We start from the raw sequence: 16,063 nt of genomic DNA, 5'->3' as shown, positions 1-16,063 counted from the left end.
GGTCTGCATGGGTACACACGCGTGTGTGCACGTACGTGTGCGTTGGTACACAGATGTTTGTGCGTCTGCATGCGCGCACATGAGTGCACACGCGTGTGTGCATGGGCGTGCACGTCCGTGTGTCCTCGCGCCCACACCCGTGTGCCCGCGTGCCTGTCCGTGTGCGATGTGCCGCAGGTCCGTGGGTGTCTCTGTGCACACACGCGTGTGTTTGTGTCTGCCTGTGTGTACACAGTACGCAGCCTGTCTGTCTGTCCGGTTGTCTCCGGCTGTTCCTCCGGCCGACTCTTCCATGTGTGCGCGTGTGTGGTCCCTGTGTCGGGGCGTGCAAGGAGGCCGCGTGTGTGCATGGGCGTGCGTGGGTGGTCCCTGCCGGGGGTGTCAGCGGGGGGGGGGGGGTGTCTGTGTCTGGGTGCGTGTCTGGGGACACGTCCCCGCACCGGCAGCACCCCAGGACCCCCCACCCCTCTCCTCTGCGGGGCGTGGGTGGGGGCTTCAGCCCCCCGATCGAGGCTGTCAGCACCCACCCCCCCCCCCGCCTGCACGGGGGACCCAGGCGTCCGGGTGGTCTCATCTGCTATCCTGCTGTGTCCCTTCCCTGGGAGACAGCGGGGAACCCACGCGTCCGGGCCCCCCATCCATGGGGTGGGGGGTGTGCGAGGGGGAGCTGTGCTCTGCCTGCCCCCCACCCCCCCCCCAGCATGGAGAGAGCCCTGGAAAGCCTGGAGCTGGGCTCGGGGGGGGACGACACACAAGCGGGGCAGAAGGACTCTGCGCTGGAGCGGATGAGGGAGCGCTCCCACAAGGCCCCCCCACCCATGGGTGCCACCTTCCTCTGGGCAGGGGGGTAAGCAGGGAGCTGGCACAGCACAGGCGGGGGGGATGCACCCCCAAAGCACGCACCCACACCTGGGGGGACCCATCACCCCCGACTGCCCGGTGGGAGCCCTGCCGGCCCCCCGGCTGGCAGCCACCCCCTTGGTGGTCAGAGCACGGGGGTGTCCCCAAAGCCCTCCCCGGCCCCCCCGCAGCGCCGCTGGCAGCCTGGCCTCGGTGTGTCCTTGCTGCAGGGCCCGGGATGTGCTGTTTACCCTCGTGGGTGCTTGGAGGAGCCGAAGGCCGTCCGTACTCCTCCTCAGACTAAACAAGGCTATGGTCCGGCGCCCAGGGTCTGGCGAGGGCCCTTGGGTGTGGGGGGGGTGGGTATCGCACTGGATGATGCACAGGTCCCCCCCCGGGTCTGGGTGGTCCCCCCATGCATGGTGGGGACAGGGCTGGGGTGCTATGAGGGCTCAGCACCGGTGGGACGGATCCTGCTTGGCTCCGGCAGGCTCCCTCCGGCAGCCCAGAGGCTGGGGCTTTGGGGGGGCTGCAGGAACTGGGGTCCCCCATCTTGTCCCCTGAAGTGGGGCAGCCCCGCACCCACTGCTTTCTGATGGCTGTCCCCAGCCCAGAGCTGAGCACGTGGGGCCCAGCCTCAGGCTGCAGAGGACCTTGTCCCCACGGCTCCCCTGAGTGACCCTCATCTGGTTCTGGGGTCCCCTCACCCATGCCCACCCCGTGCTTGATGGCTTGAATCCCTCCAGGGCTCCTCAGGTGTGTTTTAGCCTGGGTCCAGGTCCCTGTGCCACGTCCCTGCCTTGGCTCCATGTCCCCATGCCACATCCTCATCCCAGCTCCAGGTCCCCATGCCATGTCCCTGCCCCAGCTCCGTGTCCCCATGCCGTATCCCTGTCCCAGCTCCAGGTCCCCATGCCATGGCCCAGGCAGGGAGCAGGGCTTGGAGCTGAGCTGAAATGAGGCTTCTGGGCCAGGAGAGGGCTTGGGGGGGGGTCAGGAGGGTCCGGGGGGGGGCAGGTGGGGCCGCTCAGAGCAATTATGGCCTATTAGTGCCCACAGGGCCCTGCCCCCGCGTCCCCACCAATGTCCCCAGCTCCGCATTCCCCAAACTACCTCTGTGACCCCGTCGGCTCCCCAAACAGCACGTGCCCTCCCAGCCCAGCTCCCGGCAAGGCGTGGGGCATGCCGGGATGGGGAGAGGCTGCTGGTGGGTCCCAGGGGTGGTGATGAGGCTCACAGAGCAGCCCCCCCCGGGACCCCCACACTTGCCTGAGCCACGGCATAGGGTGCCAGCCTCCAGCCCCATTTGCCCTGGGACTGGCTCCCGGCACGAGAACTGGGTGCAGCTCATTGCACGGATGGGGCAGTGGGTGGCTCCTAGGGCCCATGCGCGCCGACGGGGAGCCGAGTCCCCCCCACCGTGGGGACGGGGACAGGGACGGGTGGGTGTCCCTATGCTCGACCCCTGCCCGGCCCTGGGGGTGGATGTTCGGGGCAGGGACCGAGCCGGGGGGCTCGGTGCCCCCCACGGTGCCACCCCGGGTGGCCACGCCGCGTGGCCGAGGCCACCAGGTGGCACTGCGAGGCCACCGTGGCCCTCGCTGCCCGGTCCCCGGCCACCCCCAGGGCCAGCTCCGGTCCCCGGCGGTCCCGGCCGGCCGGCCCCCCCCGGCCCGTGAGTGTCCCCTTCCCGGCGGCGGGGGCGAGGGGGGGCATGCGGCCAGAGCCCGGGAGGAACAACCCCTCTGTCCCCAATCTGTCCCTCCACGGGCATGGCCACAGTGGCAACCCCTCAGTCCCCAGATCTGCCCTCTCCATGGGTACGGCCAGAGTAAAAAAACCCTCTGTCCTCAAATCTGTCCCCAAATCTGTCCCTCCACAGGCACAGCCAGAGTGACAACCTCTGTGTCCCCAAATCTGTCCCCAAATCTGTCCCTCCACAGGCACATTTAGGGTGACAACTCCCCTGTCCCCAGATCTGTCCCCGCTGCAAGCACGGTCAGAGCAGCAGCCCCTCCATCCCCAGATCTGTCCCCAAATCTATCACTCCGCAGGCAGAACTGGAGTGACACCCCCCCCCCGTCCCCAGATCTGTCCCCAAATCTGTCCCTCGGCAGGCAGAGCTGCGAGCCCCCAGGCCGACGGGGGTGGCGACGGGGGCAACCAGGGCAGACACCGGGGTGTCCCCAAGGCTCACGGCCTCCTGCCACTTCCCGTGCCTCAGTTTCCCCATGGGGCTGCAGGAACCACATGCCCTAAAGGGGACAAGGTCCCCCCCCAGCCAGGCTGGTCAATGTGGGGGGCAGCCCCCCATGGGGACCCCCCCACCCCACGTGTGTGCGTGTGAGCACACTCATGCTCGGCCCTGTGACACGCTTGTGTGCCCGTGCCCCGGGGCTGGGCCACCTGTGGGTGCCACTGCCTGGTCCTGCGCTGGGTGCAGGTTCCTGGTGTGGGTGCTGGGTGCCTGGTGTCAGTGGGGGTCCCCGGTGGGGGTCCCTGATATGGGTGCGGGTCCTGGCCTTGTGCCTGGTGTGGGTGTACGTGTGGCTGGTCCACTCGGTCCCAGGGTGGGCACCCACAGCAGGCGGGGGTCCCCGGTGTGGGTGCTGGGTGTGGGTGCCCGTCCCCAGTGTAGGTCCCCAATGCAGGGCACCGGTGTGTGTCCCCACTACGTGTCCCCAGTATGGGTGCCCAGTCCCCTGTGCATGTCCCCAGCGTGGGTGCCCGGTCCTGGTGCGTGTCCCTGGCGTGGGTGCCCGGCCCCCGGTGCAGACGCCCAGTCCCCTACGTGTCCCAAGTGCGTGTCCCTGGTCCCCCGTGGGTGTCCCTGGTGTGGGTGCCCCGGCCCCGGTGCAGATGCCCGGTCCCCTGCGTGTCCCTGGTCCCCCGTGGGTGTCCCTGGTGTGGGTGCCCGGCCCCGGTGCAGATGCCCGGTCCCCTGCGTGTCCCCAGTCCCCCGTGCGTGTCCCCAGTGTGGGTGCCCGCCCCCGGAGTGGGTGCCCGGTCCCCTACGTGTCCCAAGTGCGCGTCCCCAGTCCCCCGTGCGTGTCCCCGGTTGTGGGTGCCCGACCCCGGTGCGGGTGCCCAGTCCTGATACAGGTCCCCGGTGCAGATGCCCGGTCCCCTACGTGTCCCCAGTGCGTGTCCCCAGTCCCGGTGTGTCCCCCCCAGTGCGTGTTGCCCGGTGCCGGTGCGTGTCTCCGGTACCGGTGCGTGTCCCCGGTGCGGGTTCCCGGTACTGGTGCGTGTCCCCGGTGCGGGTTCCCAGTACCGGTGCCTGTCCCCGGTGCGGGTTCCCGGCGCCGGTGCCTGTCCCCGGTGCGGGTTCCCGGTGCCGGTGCGTGTCCCCGGTGCGGGTGCCCGCGCAGCCGTGCGCGCCGCCGCCGGTGCCCGTGGCTGCCTGGCGCTGGCGGAGCGCTGCCGCCGCCCGGTCCCGCGCCCGCCGCCGCCGCCGGTTGCTCCCGGTGCGGCTGCGGGTCCCGCTGCGGCTGCGGCTGCCGGAGGTAGCGGCGCGGGGGCGCGGGCGATGCCGGGCGGCGGCGGCCATGGCGGGGCTGGGAGCGGGGGGGGGGGGGGAGGCGGCGGGACCGTGAACCGGGGGGCTGGAGGGTTGCCGTGCACCGGGGGGGGGGGAGAGGGACCGTGCACCGGGGGCTGCCGTGGACCGGGGGGTGCTGGGGGCTGCTTGTGCACCGGGGATGGCGGGCACCGGGGGTGCTGGGGGCTGCCTGTGCACTGGGGGGGGGGGGGACCGGGCACCGGGGACCGGGCCTGGCCGTTCAACCCACCCCCCCAAAGCAGCCGGGCCCCACGGGGCGGGGGGGGGGGGGCTGGCACCGGGGGTCCTCTGTCCCGGCAGCGCGGTCCCCGGGGGGGGCCTTAGGGTTGGGGTGAGGGTCCCTCCAGCTCTGGCGGTGCTCGGGGTCACGACGGGTGCCGGGTGAGGGTGCACACGCGTGTGGAAGTGTGAGGGTGTGCGTGTGCACGCCTGTCTCCGTGCGTGTGTGTGTGTGTGTGTGTGCGTGTGTGTCCCTGGGGGGGGTGTTGGGGAGGGGGTGTTGTGGTGCCGTGGGTCCCTGTGTCTGCGTGTCCGTCCGTCTCGGTCCCGCTGTCTGTCTGTGTCACCGGCTGTGCGTGTGCCAGCGCGTGTGCCCGTGCGTGTGTCTCTGTGTCAGTGTGTCTGTGTGTGCCTGGCCGTGTCCGTGCGTCTGGCTGCCTACGGCAGCTGTGCAACAACCACCCCCCCCTCCCGCCCTGGCCCCCCACCCACCCCGCCATGGGGCTGGGGGTGCCCTGGGTGGGCGAGGGGCTGGGTGGGGGAGCGGGGGGGCCGGGGCAGGGAGCCCGGGATCACCCCCAGCCCGATGCCTGCAGTGCAGATCATAAATCAGCGGTGGCTGGAGCGGGCTCGGGGGGCCGCGGGCTCCCTGGCACCCAGACCGCTTGGGCAGGGAGCGATGGGGCTCGGCGGCCTTGCGGGGCCCCCGCCAGCCCCCCAGGGCCGTGAACAGGGTCGCCTGTCCCCCCCCCCCCCGTCCCCCTTGTCCCCACTGTCACGTTGGAGGCCAGCAGCCGGCCGGGGCTGGCAGGCAGCCCACGCTGCCAGGGCTGCGGGCACAGTGGCCTTGCTGCCCGCCGGCTCTGCAGGGGTGACGGGGACGGTCCCCCAGCTGCCACCCACATGGCAGTACCCAGGGTGACCAGCGCCGTGGCCCTCTTTTACAGGTGACACCCCCCTCATTTGCCACCGGTGACGTGCCGGGCGGCGGGGACAGCCGTGGAGCCGCCGAGGACGTAGGCTGAGCGGCGGGACACGAGGAGGAAGAGGAGGAGGGGGTGTCTTGGGGACGGCACCTTGGCTGTGTGTCCCCAGCATCGTCTGCAGCCACCAGCCACCCTTGAGCCAACGCAGCCCGGGGGGGGGGTCCCGGTGGCTTTTTGGAGCCTGAGCCCTGCCAGCACCGCGGAGAGGAGGAAGGGCCGAGGAAGACGTGCCGGGTGATGGACGGCCCCAGCCCGGCGCGGTGGCCCCAGGGGAGCGGGACCGGGCGGCTCGGGGACCTTGGGGACCTGGCTGGCAGCGCCCGCCTCTGCAGGGCCCCGCAGCGTTTGCTCTGCTGAGCTCCAGAGCCCGCAGCCGGTGGGAGCCGGGAGGAGGATTCGGAAGGGCTCCGGGTGAGCCCCGCATCCCCGTGCCGGGGCATGGCACGGGGCTGAGCCGCCGTTCCCCCGGCATGGCGCGACAAGGCTCGGGGGCCATGCTGGCCTCCGGTGGCCTGGGCTTCCCCCCCCAAAACCTGGCCCGTGTCGTGGTGTGGGAGTGGCTGAACGAGCACGGGCGCTGGCGGCCCTACTCGGCTGCCGTCTGCCACCACATCGAGAAACGTGCTGAAGGAGGACGCCCGTGGCAGCGTAGTGCTGGGCCAGGTCGACGTCCAGCTGGCGCCCTACGTCATCGACCTCCAGTCCATGCACCAGTTCCGGCAGGACACGGGTAAGGGGCTGGCGCTGGGCCGGGAACATCCATCCACCCATCCTTCCATCCGTCCTTCCATCTGTCCACCCATCCATCCACTCATCCTTCCATCCATCCACCCCAGTGTGTATCTATTTATCTGCCTGTTGTCCCATTCATCTGTCTGTCCAGCTGTCCATTCATCCATGCATCTATCTCACTGCATATCTGTTTTTCTGTCATTCCATCCATCCTTCCCTCCCTCCCAGTGTATCTCTACTTACTTGTCTGTCACTTCATCGCTGTATCCATCCATCCATCCATCCATCCACCCATCTGCCCATCCATCTGTCCCTCCATCCCATTGCACACACCTGCTTCTTCTGTCCATCTGTCCCTCACGTTCCTTCTCTCCTACCCTCGCCCTGCTGAGATCTGCTCCCCCCGTGGACCCCGCGAGGCTCCTCCTGGCCTTTCCTGTCCCCCTCCCCACTTTCCTCCTCCACCGTGGACCCCTGCCCCAGAGGGACATGTCCCAAAGTCCCTCCATCCCCTCTCACCCCCCATAGGGTGCTGTGGTGGGTGGTGTGTCCCACCGGCCACCCGTCTGTCCCACTAAGCTGCTCCGTCCAGGGTCCCCAAGGAACTGGGGAGGCCCCAGTTTGGGCACCGGGAGCTGTGGTGGGCACTGGGCTGGTCGCAGCCGTGCAGCTGTGGCGGTCGGTGCCTGCGTGCTGATGGCACCGTGCTGCAGCACGCATCCAGGCCACGTGTCCTCGGGGGAAATCAAAGCCGGTCCCGTGCCGGCACCAAGCCCAGACCCCATTAAATCTGTCCCCGTTGCAGTGTGACCCATTAAACCGGCACGTGCCGGCTGTGCCACGGGGGACTCACTGGTTCGGGTGCTTTCCTGGCCATCCCTGCATCCCTGCCTGTCGGGAAACATTGGGGTACCGAGGGCAGGGTCGGCCCCAGGCCAGGCAGGGGACCTGCCACGCACCAGGTGACACTCCCAGCCCCCCCCCAGACTTGCCTGGGGACACACAGGGACCACCCCAGAGCAGGACCCCCATGGCCGCCCCCCCCACCGCCCCGATGCCACCCTTCCCGGTCACCAGCGATAGCGAATGACCCTGCGTGTGGATGTGGCTCCTGCGATGGGCTGGGGACTGAGATGGGGACCAAGCCAGGGACCTGCCACCCTGCCTCTGCCATCAAGCCTGGCTCCGAATCGGTCTCCAGCCGGTCACGGGCTTGGCAGGGGGCAACTTGGCACCCGCAGCCCTGAGTCAGTGCGGCGGCCGCGGCCGCCGGCACAACCCAGGTCGTGCCGGCAGCCGCGCTGACTCAGTGCTGTGGGTGCCACTGGGACACCCTGGCTGTCCCCACGCCGGCTCCTGCCAGCTTTGGCCAGGACCCATCCTCGGCCAGCAGGCGCCTGGTATCGCATCCCCTGGCCACAGTGCTGGGTGCTCCCGGGGAACACATGCCCACGGTGGGGCCACGGCTGGGTTTGGGGGTGACACGTCCGCCGGGAGCAAAACGGCTCCTCCTGGGATGTCCCTGGGTACCGCGGTCCCCGTGCCAGCAGGGCTTGGGGACAGGGATGCTGAGAAAGGGGCCTCGCCATCCCCAGGGATGTCACAGGAGGGGACGTGGCCATTGCTTTGGCTCCATCCCGTAGATCATCCTCGACATCTTCGTCTCCGTGTGCCCCATCCCTGCATCCACCTCCATCCATCATCTCTGCCCTCGGATGTGGCCTGGGGGCAGTCGGGTTTGGAGGCTGTCAAGCGTCTCTGGAGTCCCCTGGTGCTCCGGGACGCGAGGGTCCCCCGCGCTGAGGGTGCCCCCAGTGCCCGCTGTGGCATGGGGACAGAGGGAAGGCGGGCAGCAGGCTGGGGGCGAGGGGGGGGGGGCTTGGCCTGCACCGTGCCTGGGGAGGGAGAAACCCAAGCCAAAACGGCGATGGTGTGAAACGAGGTGACCCTGTTCCGAGCAGCAGGGACGCGCGTCCCATCCCTGCGGCCCTGGGGACGCTGGCTCGGCCTGGTGGCTCTGGCACGGTGGGCAGATGGGACAGGGGCTGTGGGGCTGGGGGCAGCTGGTGGCCCTTGGGGACCCGGAGCTGCGTGTGCCCACATGCACGGGCTGGGGTGTCCTCCCCTTGTCCTCTGCTCTGCAGCAGCGGGATGCGGGATGTGGCTGTGAGCGGGCAGCGGGACGTGGGATGCGGTTGCAAGGACCAGTGGGATGCGGGATGCAGATGCAAGGACCAGCGGGTGCGGGACGTGGATGTGAGCGGGATGCGGGCATGAGTGGGCAGCAGGATGGGGGACATGGACGCACGGAGGCAGGCACGGATGTGAACACAAGCGGGATGCAGGGCGTGGATGTGAGCGGGATGGGGACGTGAGTGGGCAGTGGGATGTGGATGTGAGCCGGCAGTGGGATTCGGGATGGGGGCAGGAGCGGGCAGCAGGGACGAGCGGTTCTCCGCATGGTTGCCGGAGCAGGGTGAGCAGCCTCCATGCCTCCCTCCCGCCGGGCTGCCGGCAGAGCTGCCTCAGCACAAGCCGGCAGCTGGGGCCAGGCTCTGCTGCCTGACGCGGCCGATGATTAATGACGGTTATTAGCGTCGTTAATCGGGCTGGGCAAACGGTGCTGGCGAGGGGATAGAAAGGCACCGTGCCACGGGGGCACTGCCGGGGCCGCGGCTCGAGGAGGGGGCTGCGATGCATCCCCCCACCGCGGAGCTTCCGAGGCGGCTGTAGAATCCAACTCGGTCGCAAACAAGCAGCGAGGGGCCAGGATTTGGCCGTGCATGGGGGAAAACACCTCACTCCCGTGACTGCCGGTGCTGGCCAGAGCTGCGGCATCTGTCAGGAAACCCCGTCCTGACCGGGAAATGCTCCCCCCGCCCCGGGGATGGCAAGGAGACCCTGGCCGGGGAAAGCGGAGATGGGCCTGGACCAGAGGGATGGAAAAAGGCGCTGGGGGCTGAGCAGCATCGCCCTTCCCACGGTGGCCAGGGCCGCGCTCCCGACCGCCGGCAGCCCGGCCGGCGGCCAAGCCAACACCGCTGCCACCGCTAATGGAGGGTTGTTGAGCCTGACGAGTCCCCGGGGAGGCGCAGCCCTGCAGACACGCCGATCGATCCATCGCACGCCGCGGCTGCCGCTGCTCGGCAGAGGGGGAGGCGGGTGCTGCCTGTTGGGGTGCGGTGGCCATCACCCCTCCTGCACCCCGGGGTGCTTTGTGGAGGGTGAGAGTGGCTGCTTGCACCCCAAAGTGCCTCTGCATCTCCGTGCCCGTGGGGTGCCGGGCTGGGAGCCGGACACACACGCGTGCATGCAGGCACAGGTCCCTCTGCCAGCACCCCGGGGTGCTGGAGCCCCGCGGGTGCTCACCCCCACTGTCTCCCCAGGGACCATGCGCCCCGTACGGAGGAACTTCTACGACCCGTCCTCGGCCCCGGGGAAGGGCATCGTGTGGGAGTGGGAGAACGACAACAGCTCCTGGACGCCCTACGACATGGACATCTGCATCACCATCCAGAACGCCTACGAGAAGCAGCACCCCTGGCTGGACCTCTCCTCCCTGGGCTTCTGCTACCTCATCTACTTCAGCAGCATGTCCCAAATGAACCGGCAAACCCAACGCAAGCGCCGGCTCCGGCGTCGCATGGACCTGGCGTATCCCCTCACCATGGGCTCTATCCCCAAGTCGCAGTCGTGGCCGGTGGGCGCCAGCACGGGGACACCCTGCTCCTGCCCGCAGTGCCTGCTGGTCAACAGCACCCGCGCCGCCTCCAACGCCATCCTGGCTTCCCAACGCCGCAAGCTCTACCCGGGTGCCGTCCGCCAGAGCAGCACCTTTGCCGGGGCGGCTCTATGGCCGGCGGGGACGGGGACGGCGGCGGTAGCGGGTGGCACGGCCAAGGGCGAGGGGTTGCGGGTGCCCGGCGGGGCGTTTGCCCCCAACCAGAACGTGCCCGGCGGGGTGCCGCTGCCCGGGCTCAACAACCTCAACCAGCCCGGCACGCAGCGGGGGGCCGGACTCGGTGCCCGTGCCACCGTCCCCCCGGGGTAAGCTGGCTGGGGGAGGGTGGCCTGGGGAAGGGGATGGTCACGGTGTCACCCAGGCTGTGGGGATGCCAGGCAAGGTGGGTGCCGGGATGGGCGCACAGAGCCACGGGAAAAGGGAGATGGAGGTTCCTCGTCCCCTTCTGTCACCTTGCAACAAGCAGCCCCGGCCTTTCTGGCACTGTGTCGCCTCCGGCCCCCGGCACCCCAGCCTGGGGACGTGGTGGCAGGAGGGACAACCCCAGCAGCTGGCTCGTCCCTGATGGTCCCCTGGATCCCTGCCCCTGCAGAGGGGCTGCGGTGACTTGTGCAGCGTGCCGTGCCGTGTCACGCCGTGCCGTGCCACGCCGTGTGCCATGCCGTGGCATGCTGTGCCATGCCGGCTAGAGGAGACGGAGTGCTTGGTCACAGGGGGGGCTTGTGTCCCCGGTGGCCAGCACAGGGTCTATGACCCCGGCTCGTGACCCGATGCCACCAGGCAGATCCCTGGGAGGACACGGTCGTGGGGACCGCAGCCCCGGTGTCCCACACGCGATGGGAATAACTCGCCGAGGGGATGGGGGTGGTTGAGCAGACCCCCAGTGGGGTGTCCCAGTGGGTGTCCCTGTCCTGGCACCCAAGCCCCCACAGCTGTACCCCTTGGTGGGTCAGCCCAGCATCCCCTCGGGGCTCTCGGCACCGGGCTGTCACCAGGACAGGTAGGAGCGGCCATGGCCCCGAGCGTGACTTGACGAGCAGGCTGTGACGGCATGGCTGGCAGCCCACCGGCGTGGGAAAGCCCCGTTGCTGCTCACTCGGGTGGGAACTGGTCCGGATCCGGCCTCGGGGTGTTTGGTCAGAGCCCCCCCCAGAGTGGAGTGAGTGCCCCGGGCTGCAGTGAGCCATCCCGGGGGACAAGTGGACAGCCTGTCCCATTCCTCCCAGCTCCCTGCCATGGGAGCAGAATCCAGCCCCGGGTTGCGGGGCACGGGGGGGAGGCAGGTTCGCTGAGCCCCCGGCAGGTCCCGGCACATTTCCTTCCCCTGCTGACGCGCTGCTTTCGCTTCCGCCTGCCGGGTGCTGGGCCAAGCAGTCCCTGTCCCCATCACTGTCCCAGTCCCCATACCGGCACACAGGCCCCATCCCACGCATCCCCATGGACAGGTAGGAGGGGGGCCAGGAAGACCCCGGGGGGGAGGCTGGGCTGAGACCTCCGCCACTGCCCTGGCTTCAGCATGAGTAAGGGCAGCTTTGGGAATGGGAGGGAAAACGCCCGCAGCCCCGGCTCGTGTGGGGCTGAGCGCTACCGAACTCATCGCCATGATGGTTGTGTGCGTGGGGGGCTTTTGGGGTTGGCAGGGGATGACACTGCTGGTGGGGGCTGCTGTTTGGGCTGCTGAACTGGGGCAGTGGGATGCGGATGTGAGCCGGCAGTGGGATTTGGGATGTGGGCAGGAGCAGGCAGCAGGATGCAGATGTGAGCCGGCAGTGGGATTCGGGATGTGGGCATGAGCAGGCAGCAGGGGCGAGCAGTTCTAAGTGGGGTGCTGGAGCGGGGCGAGGGCAGGAGAGTGCTCGGGCACCGTGCGGGGCTGCTCTGCTGTGCTTCCTTGCTCATCCTCCATCCCATTGCGTGCCCTGTTCCATCCATCCATCCATCCACCCATCCACCCACCTGCCCAGGCAGCCATCTGTCTGTCCATCCCTCTCTCCCTCCCTCCCTCCCTCTCTCTCTCCACCTATCCCTCTGTCCCTCCCTCCCTCCATCCACCCTCACCCATGGGCACAGCCACATCCATACCTGCACACGAGATCCCGGCTCCCACCCGGATTTGCCTGCACACGCATCTGCTCACGCTCCCAGCTGCACACCCGCCCTTGCACGCACGGGTGCGCACCCAGCACCGTGCACACGCGGGTGCACATCCAGCCACGGGTGCACACATGGGTGCACACACATGCGCACACGAGGTGCCATGGGTCAGCGGGGACAAGCGGGTGGGGAGGCACCGTGCCATCGCCCTGGGGGTCTTGGTGCTGACAGCCCTGGAGGGGTGAGGGTCCCCTTGGGGCATGGGAGTGATGGCCAGGGTGATGGGTGAGGTGCCGAGGTGCAGGGACGGTCCCCGTGGGGGATGCGGGACATGGGGCATCGCCAGTGGGACATCCCGATGAAGCACCCTCCCTGGGTCAAGATGTCCCCAGTACCATTGGGTGGATGGAGACATGGCGCTGGGTGACAGCCCCATGAGATGGGACAGCAACCGCCAGGGCTGGCAAGGGGACCCCCTGCCCCGTGTCCCATGGCGAGGACGCTGCCCTGAGGACATGCCATGCACGGAGGGGACAGGGACAGCCCTGCCAGCCTGGCTGAGCCCCTTCCCCTCCTGTCTCTGCGCAGGGTGCCAGCCCTCCCAGTCAAGAACCTGAACGGCACCGGCCCCGTCCATCCTGCCCTCGCAGGTAAGGGGGGTCCTGCCGCCGGCCGGGTGTCACCGCAGGGAGACATCGAGGCGCTGAGGGGCAGGGCACGGGGCTGGGGCACAGCCAGGCAGTGGGAAGGATGGATGGATATTGGGTGGATGGCCGGACAGCACCTTTCCCCTGATGCAGGGATGACGGGCATCCTCATGTGTGCCGCCGGGCTGCCCGTCTGCCTGACCCGTGCCCCCAAACCCATCCTGCACCCGCCGCCCGTCAGCAAGAGTGACATCAAACCCGTGCCCGGCGTCAACGGCATCTGCAGGAAAACCAAAAAGAAGCATCTCAAAAAGAGTAAGGAGCCGCCGGCGTCCCTGCGTGCCCTCAGCCATGCCAACCCCTGCCGGAGGGGAAACTGAGGCACGGGCGCTGCTGCTGCCTGCAGGGGTGGGAGCCCCAAGGGGTTTGTCCAAGGGTTTTGGGGTGATGCCCACAGCTCCTCCACGCCGCATGCTGGCACCCTCTCCTCCTCGTGCTCTCCCCATCCTGGTGGCAGGGGTGGCAGGGCGTTGGGGCCACTGTGGGCAGGCTCTGACGGCATCGCCCCCTCTGCCCGCGGCAGGCAAGACCCCCGAGGACGTGGTGCGCCGCTACATCCAGAAGGTGAAGAACCCCCCGGACGAGGTGAGTGGGCATCCCCGGGCACCGCGGCTCGGGCACGTGCTCACCCCGGGGCTGCTGGAAGTTCACGGGTCTTGGGCATGGGGAGAGGTGTGGGCAGGGGACGGGCAGCCCCCCGTCCCACCCGGCCGCTGATGCCCGGCAACCTGCGCCCGGCAGGATTGCACCATCTGCATGGAGCGGCTGGTCACCTCCTCCGGCTATGAAGGTGTCCTCAGCCACAGGGGCATCAAGCCGGAGCTGGTGGGCAAGCTGGGCAAGTGCGGGCACATGTACCACCTCCTCTGTCTCCTGGCCATGTACAACAACGGCAACAAGGTGAGCCGGGACCCCCCCCTCCCCGGCGTGGGGGGACACCCTCCCCACGGTCACCCATCCCCACGGGTGGGTGCTGCGGGGTGGGTGCCGTCCCTGATGCTCGCCCGGGTGCCCGCGCAGGACGGCAGCCTGCAGTGCCCCACCTGTAAGGCCATTTACGGGGAGAAAACGGGCACGCAGCCCCCCGGGAAGATGGAGTTCCACCTCATCCCCCACTCCCTCCCGGGTTACACCGACTCCAAAACCATCCGGATCGTCTACGACATCCCCACCGGCATCCAGGTGAGGAACCCGCCTGAGGAACCCACCACCCCGGGACCCCTGCCAGGCTGGGTGCCCCCACCCTGTGCCACCCACTCGCCCCATTGCCCTCCCACCCAGGGCCCAGAGCACCCCAATCCCGGCAAGAAGTTCACGGCACGCGGCTTCCCACGGCACTGCTACCTGCCCGACAACGAGAAGGGCAGGAAGGTGAGCGTCCCCGATGGCACCGGGGTGGGATGGGAAGGGAAGGGATAGGATGGGATGGGATGGGGTGAGATGGGAAGAGAAGGGATGGGAAAAGAAGGGATAGGGTGGGATAGAGTGGGAACGGAATGGGATGGGACGGGAAGAGAAGGGATGGGATGGGATAGAATGGGAAGGGATGGGATAGGATGGGAAGGGAGTGGGATGGGATAGGATGGGATGGGAAGAGAAGGGATGGGATGGGGTGGGAAGAGAAGGGATGAGGTAGGAAGGGATGCGATGGTATAGAATGGGAAGGAATGGGAAGGGATGGGATGGGGTGGGAAGAGAATGGATGAGGTAGGAAGGGATGGGATGGGATAGAATGGGAAGGAATGGGAAGGGATGGGATGGGGTGGGAAGAGAAGGGATGAGGTAGGAAGGGATGGGATGGGATAGAATGGGAAGGAATGGGATGGGATGAGATGGGAAGGGATGGGATAGGATGGGAAGGGAGTGGGATGGGATACGATGGGACGGGAAGAGAAGGGAAGGGATGGGATAGAATGGGAAGGGGTGGGATGGGGTGGGAAGAGAAGGGATGAGGTAGGAAGGGATGGGATGGGATGGAATGGGAAGGGATGGGATGGGATGAGATGGGAAGGGATGGGATGGGGTGGGAAGAGAAGGGATGAGGTAGGAAGGGATGGGATGGGATGGGATGGGAAGGGATGGGATGGGATGAGATGGGAAGGGATGGGATGGGGTGGGAAGGGATGAGATGGTATAGAATGGGAAGGGATAGGGAAGATGCAGCAGTGCCAGGGTAGGGCTGGGGTGTGCCGCAGGGAAGGGTGGCACCGTGTGGGCACCATGCCGAGGCTGAATCCTGCACCCTGGGGTGCTGGGGGCCGTGCTGTGCCAGGCGGGAGGAGGGCTGGGTGTGCCGGGTGGGCGAGCGATGGCCGTGCCCGCCCGCCGCAGGTGCTTAAGCTGTTGATCGTGGCCTGGGACCGGCGGCTCATCTTCACCATCGGCACCTCCAACACCACGGGGGAGTCGGACACGGTGGTGTGGAACGAGATCCACCACAAGACCGAGTTCGGCTCCAACCTGACGGGCCACGGCTACCCCGACCCCAACTACCTGGACAACGTCCTGGCCGAGCTGCTGGCCCAGGGCGTCTCTGAGGCCACCCTGAAGGACTGAGGCAAGGGTGAGGGGCTTCCCACCGCCCCCTCGCCCCCGCGTCCCTGCCCGTGCCGCCGCCGCCGCCCGCGCCGCTTCGCTGCCGCCGCCGCCGCAGCCCTGCCGGGTGGGCTCGTCCCCCATCCTGGGCCAGCCGGTGCCACCCGCCACGCATCCCAGTGTCGTTCCCCCCGGTGTCCCCATCCCGGTTTGCCCCGCTCCCGTGGCGATAGCATCGTGGGCTGGTGCTTTTCTTTTTCTAACCGTGGCCTCTTCGCGCGTCAGCCGCCGCGTGCCACCCGCGCCACCCGTGCCACCCGCCGCCACCCCACGGAGCCGCGTACAGCCGGTGCCATGTGTACATCTCCGTGTTACAGAATACACCCCGTGCCGGGACACCGTCCCCGGGTCCCCACCGTGTCCCCACTCGAGTCCCTGCACCTCCCGCCTTCCCGGGGTGCTGAGTGGCATCGCCGCAGGATCCGTCCCCCAGTGGGGTGCCGCTGAGGGTGGGTGTCACTCACTCCCTTCGGGGATGCTGGGCTGGGGGGGGGGTTTGGGGCACCCCCCGTGGACAGAGGAGAGCGTGTGGGTGGGTGGGTGTGTTTGCACACGCGTGTGCTGGGGGGCCCCAGCCCCGCTGTCT

The 16,063-nt window shown here is 68.6% G+C and overlaps 1 protein-coding gene across 1 annotated transcript; it reads left to right on the top strand.

Annotated features, from left to right (window-relative positions):
* The first annotated feature begins 4,223 nt into the window (after positions 1–4,223).
* DTX1 (deltex E3 ubiquitin ligase 1) lies at positions 4,224–15,818 on the top strand. The gene is given in 11 exon segments (XM_052797993.1): positions 4,224–4,346; positions 5,569–6,224; positions 6,226–6,337; positions 9,726–10,386; positions 12,764–12,825; positions 12,976–13,137; positions 13,406–13,467; positions 13,624–13,782; positions 13,903–14,064; positions 14,164–14,253; positions 15,214–15,818. Coding segments are annotated over 10 exon segments (1,842 nt in total). The 5' UTR covers positions 4,224–4,346; positions 5,569–6,077; the 3' UTR covers positions 15,439–15,818.
* Positions 15,819–16,063: the final 245 nt, after the last annotated feature.

This window comes from Harpia harpyja, chromosome 9 (assembly GCF_026419915.1).
Source record: "Harpia harpyja isolate bHarHar1 chromosome 9, bHarHar1 primary haplotype, whole genome shotgun sequence".
Taxonomy (NCBI): Eukaryota; Metazoa; Chordata; class Aves; order Accipitriformes; family Accipitridae; genus Harpia; species Harpia harpyja.
The sequence above is the reverse complement of the archived record's forward strand: the minus strand, read 5'-3'. Positions and strand labels throughout refer to the sequence as shown.